The following is a 19,944-nucleotide window of genomic DNA, read 5'->3' on the forward strand; positions in this document are numbered from 1 at the left end:
CATCAGTTGAACCCTTTAGTTGGACACCGTGTTCCAGCTACTTATGTTGAGATTTGCTGCACAGCACAGCTTCACTTGATTTGTTTGAAAATTCCCAGAGAAATGAAATGAGAGTGAAAAGCAGAAAATCCAATCTTCTGTAAATGTAATTGTTGAATCACTGGTAGTCGATAACACCCTCAAATGCCTGCAGATTGTTGGCTACTTTAACACTCAGAGCCAAGGTCAAATTGGACAACACACAAAAAATTTCAAAACAATTCACAAGTGTTGCTCGTTTTCCTACCAGTCTTTTTCTGATTTGAAACCTTTCCAGTTAACAGATGTTTCTGGTTTCACACAGGATTGTTCTGCTGCAATTCTCAAACCTGTCACCTCCACCTCAGCTCCTAGGCAAATTAATGCAAATGACTCTTCAGAGGACGAGCCACAGCAGTGTCCATCACGCCTCAACACACACTCTGGAATGTGGTTAGAGTGCACAATGCACCGAATAAATACACACACACACTCGACTCTGACAAGTGTCTATACGTAAAAATGAGTTCAATAAAGAATTATGCCCATGCCTACTTACAAAGACACAGTTTATATGTCTCTCTACAATGTGCGCACGCACACACACACACACACACACACACACACACACACACATACACATACACACACACACGAACAGAGATATGTTGTTTCCTGTTCTGCCTTCCTAGACAAAAGAAAATGAGGAAACAGCTGCATCACACCTCCAAATGGGCTTTGAGCTCTCACAGGACTTTCATTGAGGGGGGGGGGGGGGACTCACTGCTGTCTTGTGGTTGTCAGCAACACTAATCTGTCCTCACACACACACACACACACACACACACACACACACACACACACACACACACACACACACACACACATACACACACACTCCCAAATTGATAGATGTTATGTTTTTCTCTATTGACATAATCAGACATGCATTTCACACACACTGATGCTGTCAATCCTTCTCCTTTTATCCTGCATGAGCCCACCAATGCAACACATGCTGCCTCTGCATTTCAGCTGCACAGTCTCGACAGGTACACCTGCATCTCTGAGACCATTTGCAATGCAACCGTTTATTGCTCTGTTGCTTAACTGATGAATTATCACACAGGAACTTAAAGTACTGCATACCACACACAAACATGAAAACACATGGGTACAAAACTGTGCATTTACACTAATTTAATCCCTAACATGTTTTCACAAGCACAACAAAGCTTTCACAGATTAACCTTCCGTGAAAAGACTTATTCAATCTCTAATCTAAACCAGAGCGTCGCAACACTGTTAGTTCAAAATGCACAAATACACAATTTATCTAGCCATATACAGTAGAACATCTGCACATAAATATCTGCCACCCCTCAGAGTCTAGGTTCAAGTATGCTGCACAAGTTGTCCATGAGGGAGGTTCTCATTTCTCAGGTAGGCAACCCCGAGGTTCTCCCACTGAATGCTGTACTGCACAGCTGAGGAGCATATCTCAGAGCTTGTCTTCACTTACCAGAAGGCACAAAATGAAGAACTTTGTTGGTCTCCATAGCTGAACAAGTGGTGGTGAATGCACACTTCCAGTCCCAACCCCCCTCCCCCCTCCCCTGAATCAACCCATCATGGTTATGTTATCCTGTGCTGCTGAGTGAGAGATCACCTCTGCTCTTCCTTCCAATGCTCTGTTTTTGACTGCCTCTCAGACACATGCAGTGACTCAGCCCCGCTCTGCCTGCTTGCTCTCCTCCTTGGCTCTATCTAGGTCCTAGTGCCTTCCTTTTCTTAATCAGCATCTTTATTTCAGCCCATAGAACAGCGTTCTGTCACTGTAAACACACACATGCACACACGAACACAAACACACACACACACACACACACACACACACACACACACACACACACACACACACACACACACACACACACACACACACTCGCTTAAGTTATAATCGGGGTTTCAAGTATTAACTACCCCCCTTAGAGGACACTGCTTTCTGTATGGTTTAGAGACAAGCTAGTAAGTGAAATTTTCTATTTTAAATTTTTAAAAGACAAAAATCACTTGATATTCTCATTTTACTGAATTTTTCTCTAAACAGTTTTTTAACCTTTAAATTGGGGACAGGTTTTTTTAAGTCCTCTTTGAGGACTCCTACAATACACAGATCATTTAAAGTCATATTTCGGTACATTACTATCTTCTGGGGACAATCCATTGTAAAGAACTGTTATGGAAATGTTATATTTATAATCTCTTGATCATTGATCCAATCAACTGAATGTAATATGTATTACTCTGTGCTTTGAGAAAAATGAAAATGACCAACCTTCAAAAGTGCTAATTCAAAGTTACTGACCTTGGTAGAGGAGGAGCTGAGCAAGTAGAGGAGGAGCTGAGCATGCGTTGACGCAAGGACGTAATTTTCACTTAGGAAGTGGGGGGGACACGCGGGGGGGGGGGGGGGGGGGGTTATCTTTACAGTATGTTCTAATGGGAAACAGGCTTCAACACAAACTGTTGTTTTCCGCTTGGTACTAGAGCTCAACCAGTGTCAATTTAATATAGCGTAATGTTGTTGTTGGATGGTAAAAAGTGCAGGGGTCAAAACTTGACTTTGGAAAAAGTGGGGGGGACATGTCCCCCTGTCCCCCCCCCCCCCCAATATTACGTCCATGCGTTGACGGCCGATCACCGGATACATGGCAGTGTTTGAAGCTGATGGCAGCTCGTTAGCAAACATCCACAAACAATTAAGATGCTTTTTTGCCTAATTTATCTACTGACAACGCAAAAAAATAATCTGGTAAGTATAACTCACTACATCTGCAGGTAAGTGAAGAAAATTTAGAAAGTTTACTAAATTATATTGACAAAGTTTTTGAGTTATTCGTTATGGGTCCGAAGAAATCAGCAGCTGAGGCTGAAACACCTGGGACCAAGAGGAGTCGTCCTCATGACTCGCCTGAGGCCTCATCTCCCCGGAAGGACATATTGGAATTATTAGATTCTATAGATAAACGGCTTCTGGGATTTGAGGGGCATCTTCATCTGCTTGAGGTTCTACACCAGGAGTTTCAGAACCTCCGTCGGTCTCTGGAGTTCAGCCAGGAGCAGGTGGAGCAGCTGGCCGCTGAGAACGTGTCTCTGCGGGAGTCCGTTTCTTCCCTGGAAGAGGGAATGACGTGGATCACCCTGGACAACAAGATTCTGAAGGAGACTGTTTTGGACCTTCAGGCCCGTAGCATGACGGATAATTTGGTGTTCGCAGGCCTGCCGGAGCAGGCGAGAGGGGCGGAGAACTGCGAGCAAACGATAAAAAACTTTATCCAGACCCAAATGAAGATACCCGAAGAAACTGTAAAAAACATCACCTTTCACCGGGTACATCGCCTTGGAGCTAAAAGAGGGGACAGCAGAAGACCTTGTCCCATCGTGGCTAAATTTGAACATTTTAAGCAGAAGGATCTTGTTAAAAGTCACAGAAGAGAGCTCAAAGGAAAAGACTTCAGCGTAAATGACCAGTTCCATAAGGAAATTCTGGATCGGCGCTGAGTCCTCTTTCCGCTGCACAAAAAGTTTATCCAGGCTGGGAAGAGAGCTGTCATCTCGGTGGATAAGCTTTATGCGGACAATAAGCTTTAAAAGGAGCGAGAAGTGACAGACTGGCTGTATTAGCCCAACATCAGGTCAGACATTTATTATTCTTATCAGGATTCACTGGGTTTGAGCCATCGACATATATACTGGACAATTCCTTTCCATAGGCTCCAATAACAAGTTTTTGTGCAAAAATGGGAGGTGGCCACCACCGCCATTTTGACAGTGTCACAGGTTCCGTCCAGCCCAGACAATTCCATAAAAGGGATGAGAGGAGGACCTGAGGGTTGGGCTGTAAGGCTGGGATCAACTGATGACACCCGGTCGAACTAGCTACAAGCTAACCTGAAGCTAACCCAAAGCTAACGCAGAGATGGGAGCCGAGCTAACGGATGTAGCCACCTAGCTACAACCGGAGCTAACTCTGTGGAACACCCATCGACCGCATGGAGTTCAGGTGGAGGTTTGCGGCGCTTTTTCATGAGACGTACCTTTCTGTGAATAAAAAATATTAAATCGGTAAGTTTTCAGTTATTTCCGTAATGAAAATATATTTTGCTTTGAGCAAGTTTTCACTATTTATCACGTACCGTATTTTCAGGACTATTAAGTCGCTCCTGAGTCGCACCAGCCATTAAATGGGGGGCTTGGGAAGAAATTATGACACGTCTCTAAAGTACAATTTTCCAGTGCAGATTTGAGACAACCCATAGAAGCACTGATTTGATCTCATTTCAGAGAAAAATAGAACAGGTTAGATGCACCTAATAAATAAAATTACTAACAAACTCGGGAATCTTTCTTTGCTTCACTGCTCTGGTGCTGAGAATATCACTTATGCAGATCAAAGGAGATCCACAGATGAATGCACCTCTTATTTATTATTTAGAAACTACATTTACTGCAGCCGGCAGAGGCAGAGATTTTTTCTATTGATACACGGAATTTACAGAATCATTTTAAATGTTAATAGGGGAAGACTGCAGGGGGTCCGCAGCAAAAACAAGAAACTTTATGAGTCTGATGAAACCCGCTGGTTTTCCATCAGGCAGTCATGGGGCAGCTCCAACGACCCAGTGGCTGTGCTGGGTCAATGTTATCGAGCTCAGTCTGGCTCGGCCGTGAACGAGCCGAGGCGACGTCGTGCTCTGCTTAAGAAGAAGCGTTATTTTCCCGCTTCAGAAGAAGCGTCCAACGTGTTTTTACGCTTTCTCCGAGACGTGTCACGTCGCTAAGTTGTTAGCGCCGTGCGCTAACACGTCAATAGTGCAGCGTAGCGTGCTGGAGGTTTTAAGGGTTCAGATGAAAACACCCGACCTCTCAGGCTGCTCACGCATCGATCTTAAGTTGTCGCTGTTGCGCTCACGCCGTAATACAGGATTAGATGCTGTTAAAGTCAGACATGATGAATAAATAAATAAATTTTACATGAATAAGTGATGCTTACCCTGGTGGGGGGAGGAAAACCTGGCCTAATAAGCACTGGAGGAAACCCTGTCAAGATCGTCAACACTCGTTTATCTTAATGCTATTGAAACATGTGAAACAAAAAGCGTTATATCCACTGCTACCTTTCTAATTTTAAACTCAGTAACTTATGCTGTAACCACCTTGCCCTGCCTGCTCCTTGCTGCCTGCCGGCCGAGATCACAAGCGACAACATAGTAGTTCCCGCTGCTTCTTCGGGAAACAGTGCAAAAAAAAAAACCAAAAAAACTTGGGATCTTGTAGGCGTGGGATTTCAGCCATGGCGGGCCGCCACGGCTACGCCTATGTAAGGGAAACCCTGATCTTGTACAGCCAAGTAGACTTTATTCTGGACTCAGTACAATTCACCAAAAGTAAAGAGACATACAGATGAAGTAAGCACAAGATAACTTACTGGAAGAAACAAAATTATTATCATGAGAACCAGAACAAGACAGCCTGATAAGTCACGTGAAAATAACAGTTAAAAAGTATATATGTGTAATAGAAATAAAAATATATTAGAATTAGTGTAACTCACTGTGATCCAAACAATAAATCAGCCATAGCTGACTAGCAATCATGAAATGAGCTCTGGGAGTTTTTAAGTTTCATTCTTTTATTACATTTTTATCTTAGATGTGTTAAAAGGTCACCATGGCAGTCTGTGTGTCTCCAACATCAGCTACACAACACAGCGAGTGTAAGTTCCAAATACCTGTCTTGACCACTTCATGTATGATTTTGTACTTTAAACAGCAAAGCCAAACCTGTTATTTTTTCTCTCCATAGCCATTTGGATCATCGGTGGCAGCTGAGTGAGGCGTGGTGCCCAGAGAGCTGCAGAGACCCTCAGACAACCTTGGCCTCCCTGAAGTCCGTGTCTCCTGGTTCAGTTGGGGCGGACTGAGGTGGAAAGACCTTCTCCCTTTCTCTTTCAACTCCATGCATGGAAGAGCAGCTCTTGATCTGCAGTGTGAATCTGGTGAACATGAAGGACCTGCACCGGCTTCACCTTCTACACCCTCATATCACACTGTTGAGAACTGTTCTTCCTTCACAACCCAATGTTCCAATCACTCTGCAGCTCTCTGGGCCCCTTTAATTATTTTAAGTATTTTTTAAATGTCCCGACACTTTGTGTCCTGTTATTTTATAAAATGTGACGTAAAAAAACAAATGTTTTTGCTCAATTACTGGAATTTCTTTGGTTAAGACAAAAAAGGAAGAATCATTTATGTCAAGTTGTTTCTACAACATGCCTGTTTTAATTCCAACAGTTTCTTAGCAGCCAATAGAAATGTGTTTTTTATGGAAGCCCATTCCCGCCACTCCGATAAAATAAAAAAAATGATTATCTCATAATTATGACTTAGCTATCTCATTATTATGAGAAGCTATCTCATTATTATGACTTAGTATCTCATAATTTTGACTTAGTATCTCATAATTTTGACTTAGCTATCTCATTATTATGAGATAGTATCTCATTATTATGACTTAGTATCTCATTATTATGACTTAGTATCTCATTATTATGACTTAGAATCTCATTATTATGACTTAGTATCTCATAATTATGACTTAGCTATCTCATAATTATGACTTAGTATCTCATTATTATGACTTAGAATCTCATTATTATGACTTAGTATCTCATAATTATGACTTAGCTATCTCATTATTATGACTTAGCTATCTCATTATTATGACTTAGTATCTCATAATTATGAGATAAATTCTGCTGGCCTCCACGGACTTCCGTTTTTGCACTTCCGTATTTTTCAAACTGCAGCAGCAGCGCAGCACACAACTTCGTTCGTGCTGAGTGGTCAGAATGGCTATTTGTACGCGTTTGCTGCTAGACCTCCCAAGAATAATGGTTAACGATGTACACCGAATCTTTCTTGCCTCGTCCGAAATGCCAAAATCTAGTATGGACAAAGCTTGTATTGTATGTGCCCGGCTACATACACAGCTATGAAGGTAAGCTAACAAACTTCTGCTGTGAGTTACTAAAGATGCTACACGCTAGCTCTCCACTAGCCTAAGTTAACACAATAAGGAAACGTTATTGGAGCGATAAGTAAGGTCATGCGTGTTTTTCGTGTCTGAAAAAAAGAAAACAGTTTTTATGTTATTCTCAGTTTTAATCATGCAGTCAGGAGAGGTCACGGTTAGGTCCGAGTGTTTCAGGTCAATGAGGAAAAACCAGAAGCCCCACCGTCTGAGTGTAGGGAAACGTTACCCTGCAGGTTCAGTGCAGGATTGATTCAGGTTCAAAAGAAGACTGTTCATGTTTTTAAACGTCACATTTTTGCGAGTCATATCATTGCTTTTAGTTTGATAACAGGTTAATGACATGCCTGAACTACGTGTGTCATGTGGTATCAGAGATAAAATGTGTCCCAGAAACAATATAGTAAGTAAAGTTTGTATAAATAGCATGTCACAGAAAGTCAAACATTAGATGACTCGCAGAAGCACAACATTGTTTACAGTTATTTTATTTTTGTCCACTACTTGTTCTACTCTTCTATTTTAAAATGAGTTAAGTGAAGTTAATCATCAATGTTTGTCTCTCCTTAAATGCAGTTGTACTCTAACAAATATTCTGTGTTGTAACAGATTGTGCTAAGGGATTCAAAGCCGGTGGGGGTGCCAGTGTATGTGTGGCAGGTGCAGCCTTGTGATGTCATGTGGCAGCTCAACTCTACCAGACGGCACATTTCTCCCAGCTGAAACATACATCGGTCCCCCCCCACACACACACACACACACACAGTGTTCAGCTGCACAGAAACTGAACAACAGTGGCACAAAACGGGGACCAAGGTTACAATCTTTTAATGATACTATAATTATGTGTATACATATTTCTGTTATAACATTTAAACTTGTTTTTATTTGGAAACAAGGTATTAAACCAGGTCCAGTTAATGACATGGTCATCATATCAGCCAGACCAAGAGAGAGGAGACCGGTAGAATGAACAAGGTATGTTTTTCTTTCTGGACTGCACGCACACACACACACACACACACATGCACACACCCCATTTGACTTTTGTTTTTCTTCCCAAGAAGCAGTTTGTAAAAAGGAGTCAGCTTCCCCGATGACAGACAGCTTCATTCTGAAGGTGCAGGAGGCGTACCACAGACTTGGTGCAGATGAGGCTCCGGTGATGACAACCATGGCTGTCTCTGGTGATGTACCTCTGGTTGGGTCCACGTTTGGTTCGGTGCAGGAGGGAAGCGGGCCATCTTACCAACTACCAGTGAGGACGGCCCCCAGGACACGTCCACACAAAGACAACCCTTCTCTCCCACAACTGTCTCTCTCTCATTATAGACTGGGACCCTCTGCATGTGCATTTGTGTTTACTGAACATCATCATTTCACATCCCTCACATCATTGGGGAAATCATACAAAGCTGAGAACAGAACACAATCGCAGAGTTTCTGTGTGGAGGGGCACCAACTAAGCAGATGCCACATCACTTCTACAAAATTTAGATAAGTGTGTCACACCAGGGCAGAAGGTTCTGCTGAGAACCTTGTGAAACAGCCTATGTGAACAAGTAGTCAGACTGATGACAAATGTTGGGGTCTTGCTTTGGAGCCTACAGCCATCAAGGAGTACTGCAAGGTAATAGAGGTAAACCACTACCCTTGTGGGGTCCTGATCCACCTTGAGGCACCATGGATGGGTTCAACACCAGATGGGATTATGTATGATCCTGAGGGCAGCCTGAGTGTGGCCTGCTGGAAATAAAATGCCTAAATGTGTGTAGCTTTGTGGATTATTATGCTCAGAAAAGGTTTACTCTCTGTGGCGATCTCATCCTCATTACTGGCAGGTCGGTATTGACTGTTGATTTCTCCATGTGAGTGGTGTGACTTTGTTGTTTACACCACAGATGACATGTTTATTCAGCGAGTTCCCCGTGACATGGAAGTCATACAGACACTATTGTAATGTTTTCATTGCTGTTTAAATGTAAAGACTTACTGTGGGGGAAATTCAATGTAAATCTGCAGGAAAATTAAATAGTTCTGCACTTTCTTGTTTGTGATGTTTTGTTTGCTAGCTGAGTAATCATTTTTAAATGGCTTCAGTTTAGTTTCAAAAGATAAGGTTTAAATTAAACGAATTAAAGAAGACTAAACAAAAACCGATGACTTATTTACCACAAAAGTGTTTGAAACCATAAACTTTCAATTTCTTTTTTTATTACAAAACCAGTTTAAACATACAAATACACATTTAAGCATGACATAGTTTTTTTTTTAATTTTAAGAACTCTATCAATTGAGAAATTAATCATAACTTACTTTATTGCTGAGGTTTTGTAAAGGTACCGCATCTCAAGCCCTCAGAAGGGCACAGCACCGTTGAAGATCATCTGAGTGAAAGCTTTAAATGCAGTACCTTTATGGAAGTGTGTAAATATGCAGTGTGGTTGCCCTACATGACTTGAGGTGCTCAGACATCAGGCTCCTTTGTGGGAGTGACTTGTAGGAGGAAAACACCTCACTCTGGAGGAGAGGGGAAGATGGACATTGACACATCAGCTCAGTGCAGTCAAGAATGACTGTGGTGTCTGGGTGGTCCTAAAAGTCTGCAGGCAGATTTGGCCTTATCTCCTCCTCTGGTATCCAAATCCTCACAGAGCCAAGTTCTTGATTTTCATCAGACCGACTACAGTTGTGTTTCAGAAAATCTGTCTCTGCAACTAGCAATAACCCACATACATACTTCTCTGCTCCCCATCAGAGGGAATGAAAAAAATACAGAATTGTACCTTGCTGATGCCTCTGTGTGTGTGTGTGTGTGTGTGTGTGTGTGTGTGTGTGTGTGTGTGTGTGTGTGTGTGTGTGTGTGTGTGTGTGTGTGTGTGTGTGTGTGTGTGTGTGTGTGAGCAAACTCGCATGGTACACCCTGGACAGGTTGCCATTATTTACATTAAATAACATATATATGTTAATTTAATAAAATACAGTATATGTTATTTAATAACATATACTGTATTTTATTACTGTGGAAACATTTTAGGCAGGTGTGGAAAATGCTGAAAATAATGCTTTCAAAAATGGAAGTGATAATCATTCATTTTCATCAGTCAGCAAAAATCAGTCAATGAACCTACTAGAAATGTAAATCTATATTCAGTGTGATCACCCATTGACTCAAAAACAACATCAATTCTTCTAGGTACACTTGAATGCAGGTGTTGGAAGAACTGGGTTGGTATGTTGTTCCAGACATCTTGGAGAACAGCAGAGAGGGGAAACCTGATAAAAAGAAAATGGCAATTCTGACACCCCCGTAGTAAGTGGACAGCAGAAAAATCAGAAACTTCTTTTAACAGTTTGGATTACAATTATATATTTTACCACATTATTAGGTCTACACATCCACAGTGAGTTAAATTATAGTGCCATAAAACCATTTTACTTTATGATGCGAACAACAATCGCCAGAATGGCAGCTGTCAAACTGATGGCTGGTGGGAGAAAAAAAGCACAAAGTGAAGAAACCTTTACAAAACCTCAGCAATAAAGTAAGTTATGATTAATTTCTCAATTGATAGAGTTCTTAAAATAAAAAAAAAACCTATATCATGCTTAAATGTGTATTTGTATGTTTAAAATGGTTTTGTAATAAAAAAAAGAAATTGAAAGTTTATGGTTTCAAACACTTTTGTGGTAAATAAGTCATCGGTTTTTGTTTAGTCTTCTTTAATTCGTTTAATTTAAACCTTATCTTTTGAAACTAAACTGAAGCCATTTAAAAATGATTACTCAGCTAGCAAACAAAACATCATAAACAAGAAAATGCAGAACTATTTAATTTTCCTGCAGATTTACATTGAATTTCCCCCACAGTAAGTCTTTACATTTAAACAGCAATGAAAACATTACAATAGTGTCTGTATGACTTCCATGTCACGGGGAACTCGCTGAATAAACATGTCATCTGTGGTGTAAACAACAAAGTCACACCACTCACATGGAGAAATCAACAGTCAACACCGACCTGCCAGTAATGAGGATGAGATCGCCACAGAGAGTAAACCTTTTCTGAGCATAATAATCCACAAAGCTAGACACATTTAGGCATTTTATTTCCAGCAGGCCACACTCAGGCTGCCCTCAGGATCATACATAATCCCATCTGGTGTTGAACCCATCCATGGTGCCTCAAGGTGGATCAGGACCCCACAAGGGTAGTGGTTTACCTCTATTACCTTGCAGTACTCCTTGATGGCTGTAGGCTCCAAAGCAAGACCCCAACATTTGTCATCAGTCTGACTACTTGTTCACATAGGCTGTTTCACAAGGTTCTCAGCAGAACCTTCTGCCCTGGTCTGACACACTTATCTAAATTTTGTAGAAGTGATGTGGCATCTCCTTAGTTGGTGCCCCTCCACACAGAAACTCTGCGATTGTGTTCTGTTCTCAGCTTTGTATGATTTCCCCAATGATGTGAGGGATGTGAAATGATGATGTTCAGTAAACACAAATGCACATGCAGAGGGTCCCAGTCTATAATGAGAGAGAGACAGTTGTGGGAGAGAAGGGTTGTCTTTGTGTGGACGCGTCCTGGGGGCCGTCCTCACTGGTAGTTGGTAAGATGGCCCGCTTCCCTCCTGCACCGAACCAAACGTGGATCCAACCAGAGGTACATCACCAGAGACAGCCATGGTTGTCATCACCGGAGCCTCATCTGCACCAAGTCTGTGGTACGCCTCCTGCACCTTCAGAATGAAGCTGTCATCGGGGAAGCTGACTCCTTTTTACAAACTGCTTCTTGGGAAGAAAAACAAAAGTCAAATGGGGTGTGTGCATGTGTGTGTGTGTGCGTGCAGTCCAGAAAGAAAAACATACCTTGTTCATTCTACCGGTCTCCTCTCTCTTGGTCTGGCTGATATGATGACCATGTCATTAACTGGACCTGGTTTAATACCTTGTTTCCAAATAAAAACAAGTTTAAATGTTATAACAGAAATATGTATACACATAATTATAGTATCATTAAAAGATTGTAACCTTGGTCCCCGTTTTGTGCCACTGTTGTTCAGTTTCTGTGCAGCTGAACACTGTGTGTGTGTGTGTGTGTGTGGGGGGGGGGGGACCGATGTATGTTTCAGCTGGGAGAAATGTGCCGTCTGGTAGAGTTGAGCTGCCACATGACATCACAAGGCTGCACCTGCCACACATACACTGGCACCCCCACCGGCTTTGAATCCCTTAGCACAATCTGTTACAACACAGAATATTTGTTAGAGTACAACTGCATTTAAGGAGAGACAAACATTGATGATTAACTTCACTTAACTCATTTTAAAATAGAAGAGTAGAACAAGTAGTGGACAAAAATAATAACTGTAAACAATGTTGTGCTTCTGCGAGTCATCTAATGTTTGACTTTCTGTGACATGCTATTTATACAAACTTTACTTACTATATTCTTTCTGGGACACATTTTATCTCTGATACCACATGACACACGTAGTTCAGGCATGTCATTAACCTGTTATCAAACTAAAAGCAATGATATGACTCGCAAAAATGTGACGTTTAAAAACATGAACAGTCTTCTTTTGAACCTGAATCAATCCTGCACTGAACCTGCAGGGTAACGTTTCCCTACACTCAGACGGTGGGGCTTCTGGTTTTTCCTCATTGACCTGAAACACTCGGACCTAACCGTGACCTCTCCTGACTGCATGATTAAAACTGAGAATAACATAAAAACTGTTTTTTTTTATTTCAGACACGAAAAACACGCATGACCTTACTTATCGCTCCAATAACGTTTCCTTATTGTGTTAACTTAGGCTAGTGGAGAGCTAGCGTGTAGCATCTTTAGTAACTCACAGCAGAAGTTTGTTAGCTTACCTTCATAGCTGTGTATGTAGCCGGGCTCATACAATACAAGCTTTGTCCATACTAGATTTTGGCATTTCGGACGAGGCAAGAAAGATTCAGTGTACATCGTTAACCATTATTCTTGGGAGGTCTAGCAGCAAACGCGTACAAATAGCCATTCTGACCACTCAGCGCGAACGAAGTTGTGTGCTGCGCTGCTGCTGCAGTTTGAAAAATACGGAAGTCCAAAAACGGAAGTCCGTGGAGGCCAGCAGAATTTATCTCATTATAATGAGATACTAAGTCATAATTATGAGATAGCTAAGTCATAATTATGAGATACTATCTCATAATAATGAGATAGTATCTCATAATAATGAGATGCTATCTCATAATAATGAGATACTAAGTCATAATAATGAGATACTAAGTCATAATAATGAGATACTAAGTCATAATAATGAGATAGTATCTCATAATAATGAGATAGCTAAGTCATAATTATGAGATAATAAGTCATAATTATGAGATACTAAGTCATAATAATGAGATAGTATCTCATTGGTGGAGGAGTTTGAGTGCCCTAATGATCCTAGGAGCTATGTTGTCTGGGGCACTTAGTGCCCCTGGTAGGGCCCCCATGACAAATTGGTCTTAGGTGAAGGGTGAGACAAAGAACGGTTCGAAGGATCTTTCATGGCGGTTAAAACGAAGAGTCGGAGTACCCGGCCCGGAGGGTTACTGGGGTCCCACCCTGGAGCCAGGCCTGGGGTTGGGGCCCGTGAGAGAGCGCCTGGTGGCCGGGCTTTCGCCCATGGGGCCCGGCCGGGCCCAGCCCGAACCGGATACATGGGCTCGTCCAACTGTGGACCCACCACCCGCAGGAGGAACATGAAGGGTCCGGTGCAATGCGAATCGGGTGGCAGACCAAGGCGGGAGCCTTGGCGGTCCAATCCCCGGACAAGAAAACTAGTTTTTGGGACATGGAATGTCACCTCGCTGGCGGGGAAGGAGCCGGAGCTTGTGGCAGAGGTTGAGCGGTACCGGCTAGATATAGTCGGACTCACCTCGACACATTGCATTGGCTCTGGAACCCGAGACCTGGAGAGGGGTTGGACACTCTACTTTGCTGGAGTTGCTCCGGGTGAGAGGCGGAGGGCTGGGGTTGGCTTTTTGTTAGCCCCGAGACTCTCTGCCTGTGTGTTGGGGTTTACCCCGGGGGACAAGAGGGTAGCTTCCTTGCGCCTTCGGGTCGGGGAACGAGTCCTGACTGTTGTTTGTGCTTATGGGCCAAATATCAGTTCAGAGTACCCACCCTTTTTGGAGTCCCTGGGACGAGTGCTAGATAGTGCTCCATCAGGGGACTCCATTGTCCTGCTGGGGGACTTCAATGCTCACGTGGGCAATGACAGCTTGACCTGGAGGAGTGTGATTGGGAGGAACGGCCCACCTAATCTGAACTCGAGCGGTGTTTTGTTATTGGACTTCTGTGCAAGCCGCAGTTTGGCCATAACGAACACCATGTTCGAACATAAGGATGCCCACCGGTACACTTGGTACCAGGGCAGCCTAGGTCACAGGTCGATGATAGATTTTGTAGTCGTATCATCTGACCTGCGGCCGTATGTTTTGGACACCCGAGTGAAGAGAGGGGCGGAGCTGTCAACTGATCACCACCTGGTGGTGAGTTGGATCAGATGGCAAGGGAACATGCCGCGTAGACCTGGCAGACCCAAACGCATAGTGAGGGTCTGCTGGGAACGCCTGGCAGAAGAACCTGTCAAGACGGTCTTCAACTCCCACCTCCGGCAGAGCTTTGACCACGTCCCGAGAGCAGTGGGGGACATTGAGTCCGAGTGGGCCTTGTTCCACTCTGCGATTGTCGAGGCGGCTGTTGCTAGCTGTGGTCGTAAGGTGGCCGGTGCCAGTCGTGGTGGCAACCCCCGTACCCGCTGGTGGACACCAGAGGTTCGGGGAACCGTCAGGCTGAAGAAGGAGGCCTACAGGGCGTGGCTGGTCTGTGGGTCCCCGGAGGCAGCAGACAGGTACCGGATAGCCAAGCGGAGTGCAGCAGTGGCAGTTGCCAAGGCAAAATCTCGGGCGTGGGAGGAGTTTGGTGAGGCCATGGAGAAAGACTATCGATCGGCTCCAAAGAGGTTCTGGCAAACTGTCCGGCGCCTCAGGAGAGGAAGGCAGCAACTAGCTCACACTGTTTACAGTGGGGATGGGGAGCTGCTGACGTCAACTGAGGCTATAGTCGGACGGTGGAAGGAATACTTTGAGGAGCTCCTCAATCCCACCAATGCGCATTCCGAGGAGGAACCAGAGCTGGGAGGCCTGGGGATGGACTGTCCGATCTCGGGGGCAGAAGTTGCTGAGGTAGTCAAACAACTACACAGCGGCGGAGCCCCGGGGGCGGATGAGGTTCGTCCTGGGTATCTCAAGGCTATGGATGTTGTAGGGCTGTCATGGTTGACACGTCTCTACAACATTGCGTGGTCATCGGGGGCAGTTCCTAGGGAGTGGCAGACCGGGGTGGTGGTCCCCATCTTTAAGAGGGGTGACCTGTGGGTGTGTTCCAACTATAGGGGGATCACACTCCTCAGCCTCCCTGGAAAGGTCTACTCCAAGGTACTGGAGAGGAGGGTCTGATCGATAGTTGAATCTCAGATAGAGGAGGAGCAATGTGGTTTTCGTCCTGGCCGTGGAACTGTGGACCAGCTCTATACCCTTGCAAGGGTGATGGAGGGGGCATGGGAGTTTGCCCAACCAATCCACATGTGCTTTGTGGATTTGGAGAAGGCTTATGACCGTGTCCCCAGGGGCACCCTGTGGGGGACGCTCCAGGAGTATGGGGTGGGTGGCTTTCTGTTAAGGGCCATTCAGTCCCTTTACCAGAGGAGCGTGAGTTTGGTCCGCATAGCCGGTAGTAAGTCGGACCTGTTCCCAGTGAGGGTTGGACTCCGCCAGGGCTGCCCTTTGTCACCGGTTCTGTTCATCACTTTTATGGACAGAATTTCTAGACGCAGCCGTGGTGTGGAGTGTGTCGAGTTTGATGATGTGGTCCTCCTAGCTTCATCCAGCTCTGACCTTCAGCTCTTGCTGGGTAGGTTCGCGGCCGAATGTGAAGCGGCTGGGATGAGGATCAGCACCTCCAAATCTGAGACCATGGTTCTCGACCGGAAAAGGGTGGCTTGCCACCTCCGGGTCGGGGGAGAAGTCCTACCTCAAGTGGAGGAGTTTAAGTATCTCGGGGTCTTGTTCACGAGTGAGGGTAGGAGGGATCGGGAGATCGACAGGCGGATTGGTTCGGCGTCTGCAGTGATGCGGACGCTGAGCCGATCTGTCGTGGGGAAGAGGGAGCTGAGCCAGAAAGCCAGGCTCTCGATTTACCGGTCGATCTACGTCCCAATCCTCACCTATGGTCATGAGCTTTGGGTAATGACCGAAAGAACGAGATCGCGGATACAAGCGGCCGAAATGAGTTTCCTCCGTAGGGTGGCCGGGCTCAGCCTTAGAGATAGGGTGAGGAGCTCGGACATTCGGGAGGGACTCGGAGTAGAACCGCTGCTCCTCCGGATCGAAAGGAGCCAGTTGAGGTGGTTTGGGCATCTGGTCAGGATGCCTCCTGGACGCCTCCCCGGGGAGGTGTTTCGGGCATGTCCTGCCGGCAGAAGGCCCCCGGGTCGACCCAGGACACGTTGGAGAGGTTACATCTCCAATCTGGTCCGGGAACGCCTTGGGGTCCTGCCGGAGGAGCTGGTGGACAAGGCCGGGGAGAGGACGGCCTGGAGCTCCCTAGTTGGGATGCTGCCCCCGCGACCCGGACCCGGATAAGCGGAGGAAGACGACGACGACGAAGATACCTATTCCATCTTATTCACATGAAGGCGGCATATTTTAGCTACTCACACACACTTCTATGAGTGCACTAAAGTTTGTCTCATGGAACGTACATGGAGCTGGCCCCAGAGAGAAAAGATTAGATTTTTGATCAGCTAAAGAGAGTGCAAGCAGACGTAATATTATTACAAGAGACTCATAGATCTGCCACATCCGCAGATGAACTTATATCACCTGAGTTTCCCTGCATGTTCTCTGCCTGCTTTAACTCTAGGCAAAGAGGTGTAGCTATTTTAATACACAGAAACATAAATTTCACAGTATTGGACACAGTTTCTGATCCAGAGGGTAGATTTATAATGTTAAAAATATCTATACAGAATCAAAGCTTTTGTATTGTCAGCATATACTGTCCAAATATTGATGACCCTTCATTCTTTCATAATTTTTTCTCTTGTACTCTCCGAACACTTGGGCTGTCCACTTATACTTGGAGGCGATTTTAATTTTTGGATGAATTCTTCAACAGACAGGCTCAGTACAGCTGGGACTCGGCGCAATTGGCAATCCACTAATATAGTTAAACAGTACATGAGTGATTATGGACTTTGTGATGCATGGCGATCTCTTCATCCTAACTGTAGAGAGTATACGTTTTTCTCACACGTCCATCACTCTCATTCACGTCTGGATTATTTTCTAGTCAGCAGCTCATTGTTGGCTGACATTTCAGACACTGAGATACACCCCATAGTTGTCAGTGACCATGCTCCGGTTTCTTTAACTCTGGTAAACAAGAAGATAATCCCACCAAACAAAAACTGGAGGTTTAATACATCACTGCTTAAAGATGAAGGTTTAATAGAATTTTTTTAAAAGGAGTGGGCTTTATATTTAGAACATAATGACCTGTCTGGAACATCAGCATCTGTTCTCTGGGAGGCAGGAAAGGCAGTGATGAGAGGTAAAATAATCTCTTTCTCATCACATAAGAATAAAACAGAAAACAAACGTATTCAGGAGTTAGAAGAAATCATTAAATCTTTAGAGGCATCCACAGAAGAAGAGTTAATGAGCAAATTACGTAAAGCTAAATTAGAACTTCATGGAATTATTGACAAAAACACACAATTTTTAGCACAAAGACTACGAATAGAAAACTTTAAACATAATAATAAATCAGGTAAATTTTTAGCTAGCCAATTAAAAATTAATAAAGAGAAAACTACCATATCTGCTGTTAAAGACTCAACCGGCAATATAGTTTATGACCCTGAAAGCATTAACAACACTTTCAGAGACTTTTGGGGCGACGGTGGCACAGGAGTTAAGTGCTCGCCCCATAATCGGAAGGTTGCAGGTTCGAGCCCCGCTCAGTCTGTCGCTGTCGTTGTGTCCTTGGGCAAGATACTTAACCCACGTTGCCTTCTGATGGTGGTCGGAGGGACCGGTGGCGCCAGTACTCGGCAGCCTCGCCACTGTCAGTGCACCCCAGGGCAGCTGTGGCTACATCGTAGCTCATCACCATCAGTGTGTGAATGGGTGAATGACTGATTGTGTTGTGTAAAGAAATTTGGCAAGTGTTTCACGGCGGCACTCCTGGCTGGCTCGCCATATTGTAAAGAAATTTGGCTGGCTCAGCCATATTTGTAAAGAAAATATTGACTGGCTCAGTTATATTGTAAGGAGAAACTGTCTTTACTCAGTTATATTGTTAAGAAGACTCAAAGGTTGTTTTCATCGATAAACTGATGATAATATCTGTGTGTCTGTGTTTCAGTTCAATGAGGAAACCAGTTTGACAATTAAAAGTTTTAATTCTTCAAATTAAACTAATGATTTTGAAATTGACAAACAGGTAATAACAATCAACATTGGCAACTTTGTGGGACAATCTTTAACAGTTGATATGCTGTTCTTGCTCAAATAGACCTTCTGTCGGTGAATGAAGATTGAGAGTGATATGAGGTGAGATGGATGCGTGTATGCATCTGATTTTGCTTCAGGAAGAAACAGGTGTCTGAGTGAAAAGTGATGGTTTGAATAAACTTAGGTTTAGTTGGAAAAGATGCATCAAAACGCTATCTGTCGTGTTTTGCCTCACCAAAAATCGGACCCTCTGTTGGACCCGGGACGTCACCTTAGGATGGTGTTTCATCCAGGGCACCTTGGCTGGCAAAGAAGACAAAGATGCGCCGCGAACCGGTCCAGAGTTGCCCTCGGTACACGTTGATGGTAAAGCGTTTTGTCGATGCGCTTTATTAAGTTAAGTTCACTCAGAAATCAAAAGACTCGGTAATGAGTCTGCATTAGAAGTTGCGATTCAGCTATTCTGCCTGGCTTGGCAGAAACAGCGTGAGAGGGGGGGGGGGGGGGGGGATTGAACCAATGGGCTCCGTGCCCCCGTTAGCGGTTGTTCACACGTCCTCTCTCTTAAACTTACCAAAAACCTTTCTCCTCTCAAAGCAAACGTGTGCGTCAGCAAATGTGTTTTGGAGTTTAACTGTGAGAATCTGTGTGTGGGTGTGTGTGCTTGAGTGTGTGTGAAGGTCAGCAACAAACATTATTTAAGTATGGATTCATTAAGCCATTATAATTACCCAAAAGCATAAGAATCATTCATTTGATTAAAACACATTTATAATGAGCAAATTGATGATTAAACTTTTAACATTCAAAACAAGAAAAAGAAGTTTAAACTTTATGTTTTGACTTGTTATGACTACTTGTCCATGAGAACTCCTTCTTCTGGTACCGCAGGTGGCAGATGTTATGGTTTCCTCCCAGACTCGCTGGCGTTCAGGTCTTAATCTGTGGGTGAAAGTTCTCAGCGACCCAGCTTTGACACAGCTGAGTCCAACACCACCTTTGTGACAGAAAACCCATATTTCCTCACGTTACAGTTGTAAAGCGCCTTGGGGGGTAACCCCCTTCATAATACACCCTGACCAAACTGGTTTCATCAAGGGTAGACAGTCATCCACTAATTCACGTAGATTACTTAATTTGATAGATTTCTCTTACAGTAGAAACATAGAAACTAGTATATTATCTCTAGATGCAGAAAAGGCTTTTGATAGTTAACTGGAAGTTCTTATTTGCAACTTTACATAAATTTGGCTTTGGGACCTT

General features: G+C 44.0%; 1 protein-coding gene and 2 long non-coding RNA genes across 9 annotated transcripts in view; 1 reads left to right on the top strand and 2 right to left on the bottom strand.

Annotated features, from left to right (window-relative positions):
- Nucleotides 1-1,724, bottom strand: part of slc4a11 (solute carrier family 4 member 11) — a 337,506-nt gene extending 335,782 nt beyond the window's left edge. For 3 of the 7 annotated variants that reach the window (XM_054742000.2, XM_054741996.2, XM_054741994.2), the window contains exon 1: nt 1,541-1,723. In XM_054742000.2, the coding sequence (XP_054597975.2) occupies nt 1,541-1,577 (37 nt within the window). In that variant the 5' untranslated portion in view covers nt 1,578-1,723. Of the gene's footprint in view, nt 1-1,540 lie in introns of all 7 variants that reach the window. The other 4 variants (XM_054741997.2, XM_054741995.2, XM_054741999.2 and 1 more) reach the window with 3 other exon arrangements.
- A 5,184-nt stretch (nt 1,725-6,908) lies between these two features.
- LOC139063821 (uncharacterized) lies at nt 6,909-8,385 on the top strand. Its single transcript, XR_011517156.1, has 3 exons — nt 6,909-7,929; nt 8,013-8,091; nt 8,178-8,385. It is a non-coding gene; the product is annotated as an uncharacterized lncRNA (long non-coding RNA).
- Nucleotides 8,386-11,598: 3,213 nt separating this feature from the next.
- Nucleotides 11,599-12,455, bottom strand: LOC129163709 (uncharacterized). The gene is made up of 3 exons (XR_008563514.2): nt 12,148-12,455; nt 11,986-12,064; nt 11,599-11,907 (listed from the first exon to the last, which is right to left on the bottom strand). It is a non-coding gene; the product is annotated as an uncharacterized lncRNA (long non-coding RNA).
- Between the last annotated feature and the right edge of the window lie 7,489 nt (nt 12,456-19,944).

This window comes from Nothobranchius furzeri, chromosome 18 (assembly GCF_043380555.1).
Source record: "Nothobranchius furzeri strain GRZ-AD chromosome 18, NfurGRZ-RIMD1, whole genome shotgun sequence".
Lineage (NCBI taxonomy): Eukaryota > Metazoa > Chordata > Actinopteri > Cyprinodontiformes > Nothobranchiidae > Nothobranchius > Nothobranchius furzeri.